This window comes from Erpetoichthys calabaricus, chromosome 5 (assembly GCF_900747795.2).
Source record: "Erpetoichthys calabaricus chromosome 5, fErpCal1.3, whole genome shotgun sequence".
NCBI lineage: Eukaryota > Metazoa > Chordata > Cladistia > Polypteriformes > Polypteridae > Erpetoichthys > Erpetoichthys calabaricus.
In genome coordinates, this window is record NC_041398.2 from 82,738,120 (window position 1) to 82,755,446 (window position 17,327).

At 40.0% G+C, this 17,327-nt stretch overlaps 1 protein-coding gene across 1 annotated transcript in view; it reads left to right on the top strand.

Moving 5' to 3' along the window:
• The window catches only part of LOC114651761 (G protein-coupled receptor kinase 4-like), a 286,039-nt gene that overhangs the window by 256,128 nt on the left and 12,584 nt on the right, over positions 1 to 17,327 (top strand). The window contains exons 13-14 of the mRNA XM_028801713.2: positions 2,561 to 2,698; positions 17,003 to 17,140. Of these exons, the coding sequence (XP_028657546.2) occupies positions 2,561 to 2,698; positions 17,003 to 17,140 (276 nt within the window). The remainder of the gene's footprint in view (positions 1 to 2,560; positions 2,699 to 17,002; positions 17,141 to 17,327) is intronic.

Consider the following 17,327-nt stretch of genomic DNA (forward strand, 5'->3'; position numbering starts at 1 on the left):
TCAAGAAACCAGTTTGAGATGATCTGAGATTTGTGGCATGGCACATTATCCTGCTGGAAGCAGCCATTAGAAGTGGTCATAAAAGTGGTCGTAAAAGGATGGACATGGTCAGAAACAGTATTCAGGTAGGCTGTGGCATTTAAACAATGCTTTAAGGGGCCCAAAGAGTGGCAAGAAAATATCTCCCACACCATTACACCACCACTACCAGCCTATACTGTTGATACAAGGTAGGATAGATTCATGCTTTCATGTTGTTGATACCAGTTTCTGACCCTACCATCTGAATATTGCAGCAGAAATCAAGACTCATCAGACCAGGCAATGTTTTTCCAAGCTGCTATTGTCCAATTTGGTGAAACCATTGTGAATTGTAGCCTCATTTGCCTGTTCTTGGCTAACAGGAGTGGCACTCTGTATGGTCTCCTGCTGCTGTAGTCCATCTGCTTCAAGGTTCAATTGTTGTGAGTTCTGCATACCTCGGGTGTAATGAGCGGTTATTTGAGTTACTGTTGTGTTTCTATCAGCTGGAAACAGTCTGGACATTTTCTTCTGATCCTCTTTGCATCAACAAGGAATTTTTTTCCCAGGTAACTGCAGCTCACTGGATATTTTTGGATCATTCTCTGTAAACCCTAGAGATGGCTGTGTGTGAAAATCCTAGTAGATAAGCAGTTTCTGAAATCCTTAGACCTGCCTGTCTGGTACTAACAACCCTGTTCAAAGTCACTTAAATCACCTTTCTTCCCCATTCTGATGCTCAGTTTGCACTTCAACAGGTCATCTTGACAATGTCTACATGCCTAAAGGCACTGAGTTGTTGCCATGTGATTGACTGATTAGATATTTGTGGTAACAAGCAGTTCAACAGGGGTACCTAATAAAATGGCCGGTGAATGTATATGGCAATTCAATTTCAAACTAATTATTTTGTATACTCCTAGCAAATGCATGCTAAGCAAGTAACCAGAATCATTCTTAAATATCAGTTAATGACGTAGTCAGTTGTTATCAATTATAAACTTCATATGAGATAGCAAAGAGTTCAGTGGAGACAAGAAAGTCTTACAGTTTTGCAAATAATGTTTTACAGTAGGAGACACAAGAAATGAAAGTGGTATTTACGTCCAAACAGCGAAAGGCTTTTTAATTGTGTTGATATTAGTAGAATCAATGCAGCACCAGCAGGTTGGCTCATTTATCAACTTTTAATTCACTCTATTTTAACTAAGTCTGGCAACAATGGACTGGTGCCCTGTACAGGATTGATTTCTGCTCTATGCCTCCAGCTCTGTGCACATGTGTATGTAAACAAGATGAATCAGCAAAGATTTAATGGATAGATGGTGCTGTTCTCTTCCACTAATAACCACTTTATTTGAGAATGGCAGGCAATCCACAATTTTTACAAAATTAGCCCCACATCGCATCACTTATAAACTATATAAGAGAGTGATGAGTGTAAAGTACTTCAGCTCTACTGATTAATTAAGGCAACAACAGCTTTTCAAGAATATCTTTCAAGGCTTTTTGAAGGAAATGTTGAAGATATTTTAAAATATACTAGAAATTGCAACAGTCATGTTCTTCAGTGTTCAGAACAATCATCTGATGAAGTGATAAATTAAAAAAGTTAAACATTTTTAAAAAATATTCCCTTTTTAGTATATTATACAAGATGAGCTTTTTATAGACGTCAATAAACAGAGGCAGCTAGAAATTGGCTAGGTCCTATTTCATTAAAGAAGTACAGTGATTCATCGACTTTGTATATTATATAAAAACTTCCATAACATTGCATTTATAACTGCCCTTACTAATATATCAGCACTAAATATTAACTGGATGTCTGAAGCTTGAAGTGTTTTTAAAACTCCTGTAAAATATTTTATTTTTGTTCAAATCAGACTCCCATCTAATGCGAAAACAGAAGTCTCTGAAATTGGTATTAGAACAGTTTTGTCATAACAAATGACAGAAATATCCAAAATTATATCTCCAAGTCTGATTTTCTTAGAAACATTGCAAGTGCAAATGTAATAGAACTAGACAGCTGGTTTCAGCACAGTTGGTGCCTGGAGAGTGCATATACGTACTTCTTCACTTACTGTAGCACAGTGTCCAAGTTCAGTTTATAACCATCCAGTGCCACTCCACTTTTAGCACTCACAGCTTAATAAAGTATGCAAATGTATATGTATGGTAGTGGATTAAGTGTCTTTATTTCTTTATTTTCATTTATGGGTTGCCTAAAAATTTAATTCTGTCCTAGGATCTTTTTGTTATTTATACAAAGTTTCTACAACAGTTGATACGCGATCAGAACTTAAGTAACTGAGGGTCATGATGTTAATGTGCAATTCACATGCATAACAACACACAAAATCACAGTTGATGGATGATTTAAAAAAAATAAATAAGATGTCACTAAACATTCCTCCAAATGAATGATTAGTGCCATATTTTCCATCTGTCCATTTTGTATAGATAAATGACTATAAATACTGCTCAAATAGTTCTTAACTTCATAAATGTTTTGCTGATTTATTCTCTCTTGTAGCTTTTGGCCAAAGATCCCAAGGAACGACTTGGCAGCCAAGGAGGTGGTGCCACAGAAGTTAAACAGCATGCGATATTTAAAAATATTAATTTCAAGAGGCTGGAAGCCAACATGCTGGATCCTCCTTTTATTCCTGATGTGAGTATTAGATCTATCCTTACACTGTCATTTATTTCCTAAGCTTCTTTGTAATCAAACACTTTGATGTTGGGATCTAATTCTTTGTAGTTGTCATTGCTGTATACTGTTTGCTGTATCTTTATATTATTTTAATCTGAGATAGACTGGCACAGTGTCCAGGGTTAGTGTTTTTGATGCATCTAATACTATCAGTGTTATGATTTGCTTTCTTTTTTTTCTGCTTGTTGCAGTTTGTATTTGGGTCTTTTTATTTTGATTTTGTGGTGTAGGATTTACTTCACACATTTCTGCTGTTCTGCAAATTATTCATTCATTTGAAAGTGCCTTGTAGTGAACTCAAGGACTTCACACCAGTTAGTTCATATATCATAGGCTGATCCTGAAACAGCTCAGACCCCTGGTTTCAGAACATCTTGATACTCAGCAGTTTGCTAATCAGGCACAAAGTTGTGGAGGATGCTGTCATCTATATGCTTTACAGAGCCTACTCCTACTTTGACAAAGCTGGTACCACGGTCAGGTTAATGTTCTTTATATTTTACAGTGCTTTGAACACCATTCTACCTCATCGACTGGGGATGAAGCTCAAGGCTTTGTATCTTGAGGCCTCTACAGTCTCCTGGATCATGGACTGCCTGACCAACAGACAGCAGTTTGTGAGTCTCAGGGACTGTGTGTCAAAAATGGTGTTGTGTAAAAGTGAAGCACCACAGGGAACTATCCTGTCTCCCTTCCTGTTTACCCTCCTCACAGAGGACTTCCAGTACAATACCAGCATTTGTCATCTACAGAAATTCTTAGAGGACTCCTCCATCATAGAAGTTCGCTACATTATTAATGAAGATGAATCAGAATGCAGGAGACTTATGGAGGACTTTGTCTTGTAGTTCAGTAAGAACCATCTACATCTCTGTATCAGCAAGGCAAAAGTGTTGGTGGTGGACTTCCAGCATGTTGAAAGAGCCTCTGAGACCAGTCACCATTCAGGATGTGGACATGAAGTGATGCAGAGCTACCTGGGGGTTTACATAAACAGCAAACTGGACTGGTCTGACAACACAGTGGCACTGTACCAGAAGGGGCAGGGCAGACTGTACTTCCTGAGAAAACTCCACTCTTGTGATGTGTGCAGACAGCTGCTGGAAATGTTCTATCAGTTCATAGTAGCCAGTGTGTTGTTCTGTGCCGCAGTCTCCTGGGGAATCAATTTAAGTTCATAAGCTACACAATGCCTGAACAAACTTCTCAGTAATTAATGCTGCTGTGGAAAAGAGGATGGTGGCAAAATTGGAAGCTATTAATGAAGAATTCTCTCCATCCCTTCCAGGAAGCATTCTCTTGAAACATTTTTAACCACAGGCTTATTCCACCACGGTGTACTAAGAAGCGCCACTGGAGGTTTTTTCTGCCTACTGCTATCAGGCAATTTAACTCTTCCTCCCAACATACCAAAGTAAATTTTTATACTCTTTAAATTCATTCTTCAATTTTTATTTATCTTTCAATTATTTGATTGCGTTATTTGTCCTGTGAGTCTTTATCTTTTTTTTTTATGTTTCTGCTGCTGTATGTATCTAGGGTTAGTCTTGATATCTTGTTTTGCAAGATGTTAAGCTTTTTGTAGTTCCCTCCTATGTTTGGCCCTCTAAACTAAAAAAAACCCCTTCATTTTAGGCCATTTATGGACCATATTTTTGTGCAGGAAATTACACCCTCATGATAATAAGTAAATCAATAAGTGTCTTCAACAAAAATGGACAGAAGGAGATGAAGTTGTGCATGCCGCATCAGCCAACATCAGGGGTTTACACTTAATGCTATATGAGGGGTCAAAGTTACTCCTTTTCACAAAACAAAACTGGGGATGAGTAATATGGGCATGTGGAGTGTCGCTTCATGCTATTTCGGGGTTGCTGATTATGAATACAGTAATTTTTTTTGTTATTTGCTCCTTACCAATCATCTTAAGAGACACTCCCAGAAGTGTTAAAAATTACAAATTTCAAACATAAGCATGTGAGGCACCTATTTAGACAATTTCAAGGTCAGTGATTATGAATATGTTATTTTTGATTTTTGACTATTCGAATAGTCTAGAATATTTAGACTTTAAACATTTAAACTGAAGGACACACATTAATATTACACATATTAGATGTAATTTTTCTTGTTTATTATATGCGCCTAGCTCATGAAGTAAATCATTAAATTTCTTGTGAAGACCCCGAATTTGGGTGGCTTACAATAATTCAGACAGTATTTATTTCTAGTATTTATGTTATGTTCTGTTTTCATATTGGGGGAATCTGTAACTAACACTAGATGCCCAGTGTGTGACTTCATGGACACTAGCGTACATAAAAAGATCAGGCCACTGATTTCTGATTTTATATGAGGTTACATATAAATGCACTCTTTGACAGTGGTGGGTATTATGTAGTTTAAATTGTCTCGTTACTAGCTTCCTGACTCTGATTATTTTCACTACAATATTTGGTTCTGATTTGTGACTTATAAGCAAGTTAGGACAGACCCCTGCTACAGAATTAGGCAATTTTAGTTGAAGACCTATCCAGGTCTGAATTAAAAACACAATTAAAGTCTCGGGCCATTATAATTTATGAGTGTTCACATTAGGAATGGATGCAAATATATGGTAGATGAAGTCTCTATCATCCACATTGGGTGCACATATATTTATCAGAATCACTTTACAATTAAATAAATTGGCCATCACCATCACATATCGCCATTCAGAATCAGATACTACATCTTATACTGCAAATTAAATTGTTCTATGAATTAAGATTCCCACACCTCTAGTTTTCTTTGTATAGCTGGAGTGGAATATTTGGTCAGTCCAGTCTCTTTGCAGCCGTAATTGATCCTTGCTGATTAAGTGAGTCTCTTTTAAAAAATATTATCTTGGCGTTTAGATCTGTTAGGTGAGAGAATACTTTCTTCCTCTTTAATTCATGATTGAGACCATCGACATTCCAGCTCACAAAGTTTACTCTTTGGTCATAGTGAGATTGCTTCTGAACTCTTGTTGTCACTTTATAGTCTTAAATTAAGGTAGTACATTATTAGATATGAAAGCTTTAACCTTAATTTACAATGTTGCCAGGAGTTCTGTCTATGAAGCCTATTGTTGTGCTGTGGGGATTAAAAGGACAGATCAAAATTAGCTTGCTCTCTTTCTCTCCTCCCCCAGATCCCCTCCCCCCCCCCCCCCCATTTTACCTCCCCAAGTGAGGCTAGACCACAATTCACAAAGATGCAGTCCTCTGACATGCCTAAAGACAGAGCACGTCCAGAACAAAACAAGCCTCCTAGCAGCGGTGTAGAAGGATTAAAGCAGAGATATCTATTGGCAATACAGTCCAAATACAATAAATATATAATATAATGTTAAACTGGCCTGAAAGAATAAACCCAGGGTATGATGTTAAACAGTACCCATGGAGAAGCAGATAACGTATGATAGTACAATCCTAATACAGTGGAACCTCGGTTTGCGAGTACATTGATCCCTCGCTATATCGTGCTTCGCCTTTCGCGGCTTCACTCTATCGCGGATTTTATATGTAAGCATATTTAAATATATATCGTGGATTTTTTGCTGGTTTGCGGATTTCTGAGGACAATGGGTCTTTTAATTTCTGGTACATGCTTCCTCAGTTGGTTTGCCCAGTTGATTTCATACAAGGGACGCTATTGGCAGATGGCTGAGAAGCTACCCAACTTACTTTCTCTCTCTCTCTCTTGCGCTGACTTTCTCTGATCCTGACGTAGGGGGTGTGAGCAGGGGGGCTGTTCACACACCTAGACGATACGGACGCTCGTCTAAAAATGCTGAAAGATTATCTTCACGTTGCTACCTTCTATGTGCAGCTGCTTCGTGAAGCGACATGCTGCACGGTGCTTCGCATACTTAAAAACTCAAAGGACACGTATTGATTTTTGACTTTGTTTCTCTCTCTCTCTCTCTCTCTCTCTCTCTCTCTCTCTCTCTCTCTCTCTCTCTCTCTCTCTCTCTCTCTCCCTGCTCCTGACGGAGGGGGTGTGAGCTGCCGCCTTCAACAGCTTTGTACCGGCGGTGCTTCGCATACTTAAAAGCCAAACAGCCCTACTGATTTGTTTGCTTTCCTCTCTGTTTCCTTTGAAGAGGAAGATATGTTTGCATTCTTTTAATTGTGAGGCAGAACTTGTCATGGAGCACAGTTTAAACTTTTGAAAAAGAGACAAATGTTTGTTTGCAGTGTTTGAATAACGTTCCTGTCTCTCTACAACCTCCTGTGTTTCTGCGCAAATCTGTGACCCAAGCATGACAATATAAAAATAACCATATAAACATATGGTTTCTACTTCGCGGATTTTCTTATTTCGCGGGTGGCTCTGGAACGCAACCCCCGCAATGGAGGAGGGATTACTGTAACTTGATTTACGAGTGTTTTGCAAGACAAGCTAAAATTTTTAATAAATTTTGACTTGATAAACGAGCGAGGTCTTCCAATACGAGTAGTATGTATACGCTTTGTCTGCTCAGCATCATGTGATCACAACTGAGCTGATAATTCTTCTCTCTCTCTCTCTCTCTTGCTGCGGGATTGTGGGCAATTGTCTCCTATTCTCCATCTGAGTCAACGTGCCTCATTCATATAGTCAACATCCGTATGAGCGTATACTCTTTACTACAGCATTGTGACTGTGTGTGTGTGTGTGTGCGCGTGTGTTCTGTGACGTGCGAGTCCCCGTCTTGCACACCAAAATACGAAGCTGAGTCTCAGTACTTTAGCAACACCAGCTTTATTCAGCTTGAAACAGCAACAGTGCGGTTATTTATTGTAGCGGGATCTGCCACTCTCCTATACACTGACACAGCAGTCAGGCAGGGCCGTGGCCAAGTAATATTGTGCCCTGTGCATTTATAATGTTCCTTGTTCCTTGTATCACCCATCGACGGCAGGCACTTATAACATGTCCGCGATCTTTTCGGATTCGCTTTTATGGCAAACTGCTACAGCGCTGGGAAACTGCGATTGCTTTGGGACGCTCTTCCGCGTGTCATCCCGTTAGGTGGAATCCCACAAGAGTTTAGAAACTCACTCACACCAGCCATGATTCTTTTTGAAGGTAAAGTGCAGGTTAATTTGTTTTATGCATTTTTACTTTATATTTTGTATTAATCATTTTTATATGAATAGTTTTGGGTTGTGGAATGAATCATCTGAGTTTCCATTATTTCTTATGGAGAAATTCAGTTTAATATACGAGTGCTTTGGACTGCGAGCACGTTTCTGGGACGAATTATGCTCGCAAACCGAGGTTCCACTGTACAATAAACCAAGAGTGTGATTTTAAACAGTCCCGTTTGGGAGAAGAAAAAAAAAAGTATACATGTACACATACACACATACGTAAATATATGTATATATATACTGTATACAGTACTGTGCAAAAGTTTTAGGCAGGTGTGAAAAAATGCTGTAAACAAAGAATGCTTTCAAAAATGGAAGTGTTAATCATTAATTTTCATCAATCAACAAAATGAAGTGAATGAACAAAAGAGAAATCTAAATCAAATAAATATTTGGTGTGACCACCCTTTGCCTTCAAAACAGCATCAATTCTTCTAGATACACTTACACACAGTTTTTGAAGGAACTCAGCTGGTAGGTTGTTCCAAACATCTTGGAGAACTAACCACAGATCTTCTGTGGATGTAGGCTTCCTCACATCCTTCTGTCTCTTCATGTAATCCCAGACACATTCGATGATGTTGAGATTGGGGCTCTGTGGGGGCCATACCATCACTTCCAGGACTTCTTGTTCTTCTTTACGCTGAAGATAGTTCTTAATGACTTTGGCTGTATGTTTGGGGTCATTGTCCTGCTGCAGAATAAATTTAGGGTCAATCATACGCCTCCCTGATAGTATTGCATGATGGATAAGTATCTGCCTGTATTTCTCAGCATTGAGAACACCATTAATCCTGACCAAATCTCCAACTCGATTTGCAGAAATGCAGCCCCAAACGTTCAAGGAACCTCCACCATGCTTCACTGTTGCCTGCAGACACTCATTATTGTACCACTCTCCAGCCCTTCGACGAACAAACTGCCTTCTGCTACGGCCAAATATTTCAAATTTTGACTCATCTGTCCAGAGCACCTGCTGCCATTTTTCTGCACCCCAGTTCCTATGTTTTCGTGCATGCTTGAGTCGCTTGGCCTTGTTTCCACGTTGGAGGTATGGCTTTTTGGCTGCAACTCTTCCATGAAGACCACTTCTGGCCAGACTTCTCCGGACAGTAGATGGGTGTACCTGGGTCCCACTGGTTTCTGCCAGTTCTGAGCTGATGGCACTGCTGGGCGCTAATTTAGTTGAGCACCCGGCTATCATCTCACATGACATTGTGAGATGACAGCCGCAGATCTACAGGCACAAGCAAATCTAATGATCTGCAGAATTGGCAAGGGACAAGTGGGCGGGTGGGCAAATTTTGCTAAAGCTAATAGTGGGGGACGAGGCGGAGCGGAGTTCACAAGCAAAGAGTATGGGGAGGTGGGGTTTCGAGAGGGGGGTGTACATGGTAATAGTGGGGTCAGAGCAGCTTAATACATTAGCAAGGAGTATGGAGAGGTGGGCGGGTGAGAGGGGGCTGTACATGCTGATAGCGGGAGTGGAACGGCAGTTCACAAGCAAAGAGGATGTGGAGGTTGGGGGGCAAGAGGAGGACTGATAAAATAAAAAGTCTAGTGGAACCAGCCTGTCAGATATCAGAAAAAGGGCGTCAGGAAGTGATGTCTCTGTTCTCAGCATCAGTGCACACTGTATAGTGCTGCTAAGTGTACAGCAGCTCTCTTCTCTGGAATCGGTCAAATTGAAAGATCTCTACCTGTGTTAAATAACTTACAGAGGGATGTCTTTCTGCATCAGAAATAAAATCTAACATACTAAAAAATATACACGCAGAAAATTTTTTCAGTATTCTGTGTGATGAAACCACAGACATCTCAGATGTAAAACAATTATTTATTTACATTTAATATGTTTGCCAGGTCACTAAAGAGGTCAGAATTAATTTTGTATCAACCCGCAATATGATTGATGGCAAAGCGGAGACTATAACCAACACACTGAGTGAGACTATGGACACTCTAGGCTTGAAAACTGCTAATTTGGTTGGACTAGGGTCAAATGGAGCCGCTGTTATGATTGGGAAAGAGAAAGGTATGGCAAAACTGCTTAAAGATAAAACATCTGGACTCTTGGTCAACTGCCACTGTTTAAACCGCCGATTGGCCCTTGCAAGTGCCCAAGCAGCAGCTGCTGTACCTTATTTAATAAAACTGAACAACATCTTAAGGCAGCTATTCTATTTCTTCCAAAATTCTTCATTTAGGATGGCTAGTTTAACGGAAATTCAGAATATTCTGAACATTCCCCAGATTGAGCTGAAAATTTCCAGTGACACCAGATGGCTGTCTCATGACTTTGCAGTACAGTCACTACGACAGTTTATGATGAGTGATCTCCTTGGAGGGCCCAGATCCTGGGGACTTTGATTATGGGAAAGCTGCAGACAACTGGGCCTCTAGGAAGAAAAGAAGAATAAATGTTTAACTGAAGACACCGAATACTTATGCAAATTGGCTTTGAAGAATATTTTTTGATTTTTCTTCATTAGGTTTCCCATACTTTTTTTCATTGTTGACACTTCCCGACAGCAACGATACTTGCGCCTCTTGGTTTATGTCATAACAATTGTTATTTAAAATTTTTGTTAGGGTTGCAGGATCCTGAATTGGATACTTCTTAAATTTAATAAAAATATTCTGGCACAAGTGTCAAACCTTAAAAAAGGAAGTCATATTGAGCTTTGGAAAATAATTAATAATAATTAACTAATAAAAATAGTGCAAATTTAATTTTCCCCACCACCAAATTTCCCCGTCCCGCCCCGCCCCACCCAGCTACTTTTTCATGCCACCCAGCTGGAAAAAATTTCTGGGGAGAACACTGAAGATGCTATAGTCCTTAACAAAATCCAGCACCACTCCTAAGGAATCAACCAGAAGGCAATTTTTTGCATGACCAGGAGCCTCATGTATAAATGGTGCGTACGCACAGAAATGTTGCGTACGAACGTTTCCACGCTCAAATCGCGATGTATAAAACCTAAACTTGGCGTAAAGACACGCACATTTCCACGGTACCTCATACCCTGGCGCACGCAATTTCTCCGCTCGGTTTTGCAGACTGGCGGCACCCAGCGTCAAAGCAGTGCTACTGTTCCTGTGTGGTCACCCTTTCTTTCTTAGATCCACATTCCTGACGCGGCTTTATAAATACACTGAAACTAACTGCATATTGTTTATTAGTGTAATGCATCTGATTGTAATTAACCTGCAGCAATATAATGGTCCAGGGAATAGCCATAGTATTCCAAATATCATAACTGCTTTAGCATTGTTACTCTCACTGCATCTTCTTCTTCTTTCAGCTGCTCCCGTTAAGGGTTGCCACAGCAGATCATCTTTTTCCACATTACTCTCACTGCACCACTCGGAGTATTTATATCACTGTATCTGAGTGGGGAATCACAGCAGCAGCTGATTGGAAAGAGAATTATTGGTATACAGCATGAAGCAGACGCTGCCTCAGCCACGGCAAAACGCTTCAAAGCCTTTCCTGTATCAAGTCGCGGTTCAGAAAAAGTTTCATCCCAAGAACTATAAACTTACTCAATCAGTCCATCAAGCACTCCTTGTAGAACTGTTTGTACTTATAAGTACAATCACCTCACTGTAAACTTGCACTACAGTTATAATATTGCACAACCTGAGCCACTTTATAAAGCGCGTATTTACACATAATGATGATATCATTTTTAAGATGAAATGCAGCAAAATATGTTGATTATATTATACAGATAAAACTTTAACTTCATTTAAATAATCTGAATTGTTAATAATTAAACATGTGAGGACACGGTGCCGCAGCGCTAGCTAGTTCATGGATTGTTCCTGCATTGCGTTGTATTCTTGCTGGTGCTGACGTGACACTGGAAGGATAGATGGATAGAATAATTAAACATGTACTATGAAGATATTTCAATGTTCCTTAAAAGTATTGAAGAATCGGCGTTCTAAGCTTACAGATGGCTTCACGTCTATTACAGAGCTGATTGTGTGGCGATTGGGTATTTGGAGAAAGAAAAGTAAGGACAGGAATTGGAGGATAGTACGTCTGAAAGAGACAGTACTTCTGTAATAAATTATTTCATCGAAGGTCGCACATGGCGCAGCAAGCCTCTTGCGTGAGACATGAACAATCACTGAGCCACCGTGTTCCCATGTTTAATAACATGCTTTCATTTCTATCATCATGAAAAAAATATCACATATACATATCAGTATTTTAATTATTCAGAGAGCTGTAATATCATGAATGTAATGGATTATGTGTCCTGTCGGAGAAAGAGAAAGCCCGTTTAAGAAGCACGTAGTGATTCACACACATAGAGCACATAGAAGATCAAATACAGAACAAAACATTTAACGTGCTACTTTAGTTACGATGGGATTTGAGAAACTAGTAAATTAAACAATTTTAAGATGAACTTTACGATATTCTACATTAATGGCAAATAAACTACATGATTAAAGTGGAAATTTCGAGATTAAAGTTGACATTTCGTGCTTTTTTCCCACTGTGTGCCTATTTTTTTTGTCTGTTCCCTAATAAGCTTTCATATGACACTCAGACGGTGTGCTACGACTCGCCTTTTCACGGCGACTTTGATATGTGATTTCTTTGTTTATTTTGGGCACTGTGCGACTTTGTGAACTTGAGCATTTCGAGTTTCTCTGACACTCTGTCACTTGATCAACTTCCTTTTGTTGTTTATATCACTTGTAGCAGTAGGGGGCACTAGAGCTCCCTTGAACCCTCAGGTACAACGCCAGCCATGAGGTAAAAGTATAATTATTATTTATTAAATAATAATAGTGTGCACCAAGCACTCTACACTCCACACTACACATATAAATACTAATAATCAATTCTTCAATAACTAATCACAATACCAATCCTCCTCTCCCAGACACTTTGCCACCCTTCCTCCCAGCTCAGCTCAGTGTCTGGGCTTTCCCAGAGTCCTTTTATACCCCCTGACCCGGAGGTGTTCCTGCCCAACAGTCCACAAGTCCTTATTACTTCCAGGTCAGGGTAAAAGTCCTTTTCTTCAACCTGGAAGTACGTCATTTCTACTGTTCATTTGACCAGGACGTACTTCCAGGTTATAGGGCACGTAAGAGTCCAACAGCCTCCCTACAGCGACTCCCAGTGTTCCCCAAGGTATCCAGCAGGGTTGTGCATAGAAACTACAAAGTCCATGAGGCCCTACTGGAATTTGGGGTACATCCATGCTGTCGGGAGAGCTCCTCCTGGCGGCCTGGGGGTGAGGGCCGGAAACTATCGCCGGCCATCCATCACACACTGTTTAAACCAACAAATAGTACGTTTTTCCTTTGCCTCCACTTGGTATTCACTGAAATTCTTATATTTTCCCTGTGCTTTTCCCATTCTCTCTTCACAGAAGGCTGAGCTTAAGGGTTATTTATATTGATTTGCATATTCAAAGAGGCGTAATTCTGGGAGGAGTTAGGGCTAGACAGAATGTGCGTGCACGCGTGTTACTTTTCACGCTGATTGGGATTTATGTAGCGGAAGAACGTGAAAGTTTGCGTACATACAGATTCCTGCATCTGGATTTTTCTGTGTGTACACACATTCCTGCTTTTGTGATTACGCCATGTTATAGTGTGAGTTCTACGCACGGCGTTATACATGAGGCCCCAGGTCATGCCTTGTCATCTCAGAATCATCTTTTGTGTCTCCTCATAAACACCAGACCTTTTTTTTTTGTCCAAACACAAGTGTTGAGAAAACTTCAAATATATTTTGAAAAGCTCCCTTCTTTAGCCGAGAGTCACAATTTACACAAGGATTAACATGAAAAGTTTTTCATCATTGGCAATTGTTTCCCTCAAAGACCTCTTCAGCAACTGTCGTCTGTAATCTCCTATGTACTTTTTAACACCCCTGACAGACAAGTAGCAACCACAAAGAAAATTATATTTTTTTTTTGCTTATCTCAGATCTTCTGAGCAATCAAGATGCCTCTGATTGCTTCTGACTATTATCATTATAGCCCTTTAAGATTTTTTAAAAATACAGTATTTCATGTAAGAGATCTTAGGATCACAGTTTTTCCACAATATGCAGATCCTTGGCATATAATGTCCATTTAATATTATGTTTATGTGGGCTTTTTTTGTTATAGAAATATACAGTATGATGCACTTACTGCAGGACCTGCCTCTGGCTAGCTACACTATGTTGATATACTTTATTAATACCTGAGGAGAAATTTTCTTTTCACCTGACCTTTGGGGATCAAAGTGCAGGGCCAGCCATTATACAGCACCCCTGGCGCAATCTTTAGGTTAAGGGCCTTGCTCAAGGGCCCAGCAGGGTAGGATCCTTTCTGACAGTAACAGGATTTGAACCAGCAACCTTCTGGATATCACTACAGATCCTTACCCTCAGAGCCACCACTATATGCATTATTTGCTTCTGGTATGCTACACTCATTAAAGGAACACATGATTTGCTGACCTTGGCATAGAAGGTCTTTTGCAAACTTCTTTCCTTGCATTCCTTACTTTTTCTCCAGCCAGCAGTAAACTGCCAGCCAGTGTTTTCTGATTGTGACTAGGTGATTTGGGTAGGTTTTGGATTTGTGATGACATGTAGACACACCTCATCAAGGCTTTTCGGGGCAATGTACTTGGTTCCTATTTTTGGAACAGTATGTAAGCTGACCTGGAGGCATGGACATATTGTCAACTTTTATGATCTTTTAGAGATCCCAGCCTTTCATTTTGTCACTTAGTTACATAAATGGTTTGAAACATTTGAAAAATTTGCTTTTTTGTTTAAGCCTGTTGCTATTTAAAATATAACTCAGAACTGCACTATTTTTATACTTTCTTTGAAGCTAGTTAAGTAGGCAGGTACCCATACTGACAGGGAGTAAAACAAATTCTTAAGAGATCTTGGCAGCATGTCTCTACATTTTTTTACATGCTAACTGGTTATAACAGGAGAGATTTGATCCTTTACAGGTATATCATAAAACATGGTCCCAAAATCATTAATATAATATAATATAATATAATATGCTGCTTCCTTATTCACTTTTGATAGATTTCCACTAATATTTTTTTTTATGTTTTCATATAAAACACTTAGATTTATTATAACATAGAATTATCTTGGTTTGTCAAATAGATCCATTAAAAGTAATTTAATTTTAGCAAAAGAAATAAACAGGTTTATAGGTTTTTAGATTAATATAGTAATTGTTGTCACATATAGTGAAATTATCACACTGGTATACATCACCATTAAACACATATGGGGGGGTACCTTGGAAAGTTTATCTTTAAATACTGATTAACCAATGTTGAAAAATCTAATTACTTGCAGTTTTTATTTGGGCATTTGAACACAAAAATTTGTAAATGTAGAGGTGTTGTTAGATATTGTGATGCCCGGGTTGCCCTCAGCCTTGGTATCCTTTCATTGTGCCTGGACATCGTGACTGGGATGGCTAGGACAATGAGGACACATAAAAAACAAGAGTATGTGCTGTGAAGGACAGCCGGGTCCCATGCCCGGCAGGGACGCCCCTGCTGCATCTGTTCCGGGGGAGCCACCATGGGCAGCTCAATACCTCCCCCGGGACGCTTGGTGGCAGCCTCCCTGGTGGACGATGATTCCCCAACCTGGCCGCCAGGGGGAGCTGCATGGACTTTCCAGCCCAGCTGGTCGACTCGTCAGCCCCACCCGGAAGGTCAATTAGGACCAGGTAATCAAGCACCTGGAACGCTTCCGGGTGGGATATAAAAAAGGCCAGCCACCACCACTCGAGAGAGAGCCAGAGTCGGGAGGAGGAGGACTAAGCCTGAGGAGGAGTGGTGGTAATGGGAAGAGAGAGAGAGACAGAGACAGAGAGAGAGAGAGAGAGAGTAATTGTGAGTGTATTTGGGACTGTGTTGGGCCTGTGGGACACGGGGAAGGCGTGACCCACGGCTGAAGAAATAATAAAGCGTGTTTTATTTAAGTACGTGCCTCTGCCTGAGTCTGTGCCGGGTCAGGCGCTATATAGCGCCTTTTACAGTGCAAACGTGCATTGTGTTTTTTTTTTATTGAACAAACAAGTCAGGGTCCAATAAATAGTGTGGCAGTCAAATAGATAATCCAAATAAATAGGCAGGCTGGAGCCTGTCCCTTCAAGCATAGGGCCAAAGGCTGGAATAATCCCCTGGTTAGAGCACCGGTCAATAGCAGAATGCAAATAATTCCATAAAAATCAATGCTCATAGTGGTAGTTAAAAATCAACAAATAGGTAATTCAAAGCGTAAAAAAACACATAAAAATTTGGTCCATAAAAACACAAACAAAGGTCAGAGATCTTTCTGTTCCTCCAGCCACATTGGCTCTGTCCCACCCTTATCCACAGACACTCACCTCATTTGGCAAGCCAGCGTCCCCATGCTTGCTTTCAATGACACTCTAGCAACCTCAAACCCTCTAGGCTCCTGGCCACCTTTCTTCAATGCCATGTACACTTGCCTCAGCTGGTGATCCAGAATCCCTATGCTTTCCTCCATCAGCACTTTAACAATTTCAAGCTGTTCAGGCATCTGCGTCTAGTGCAAGTTTCCACCATCTGCACTTCTTCCACCTGCATGTTAACTACTCAACTCAAAGAAGCAGCCATCCACTAGACCAGCACTATAGGCCCATCAAAGCATCAACTCCTGTATCCTTCTGTCTTCCAGGGCTTTCTTTCATCTTTCCTTGACTCTTCTCTTTCTCAGGCTCCTTTATATATTTTTGGGTGCAGGTGCTTTTTTTGTGACCCTGCAGAGTGTCAGTGAGGAACAGCTGTGCCATTTGTGCCTGCATCTTAACAAGCAATCAGCTTTTTTTTCCCATTGTACACCCTGAGGCTACACGGCTTTCCAGCAGCACTTGCCTACACCCATATTTCTGAGCCGCACTGTTCTTACGTAAAACTAACACACCGCCACGGACCCCAAGCTTGCTTTACCACAGGCATCCAATATTTTTACTTTGCCATAACACTTAAAATACTCTGAATTTAAAATCACAACAAGATGCAACTAAGTAGATTTTATTTCTTTTTCCTTTTCCCATAGCCTCGAGCCGTGTACTGCAAAGATGTTTTGGATATTGAACAGTTTTCAACAGTAAAAGGAGTCAACTTGGATCCTACCGATGATGATTTCTATCATAAATTTGTTACGGGCAGTGTCTCCATCCCCTGGCAGAATGAGGTATTGCTGTTTAATTATACATACAAATATATATATATATTTATATATATATGTCCCTTTTATTGTAAAATGTGCATTCAAGAAAATACTGTACATGTGAGGTTAAAGGATGTTTTAATTTCTTGATACTACATTTTCCCAAATCAATTTACTCATTCAGTATTTAGTCTTGAATTTATACTGGTTT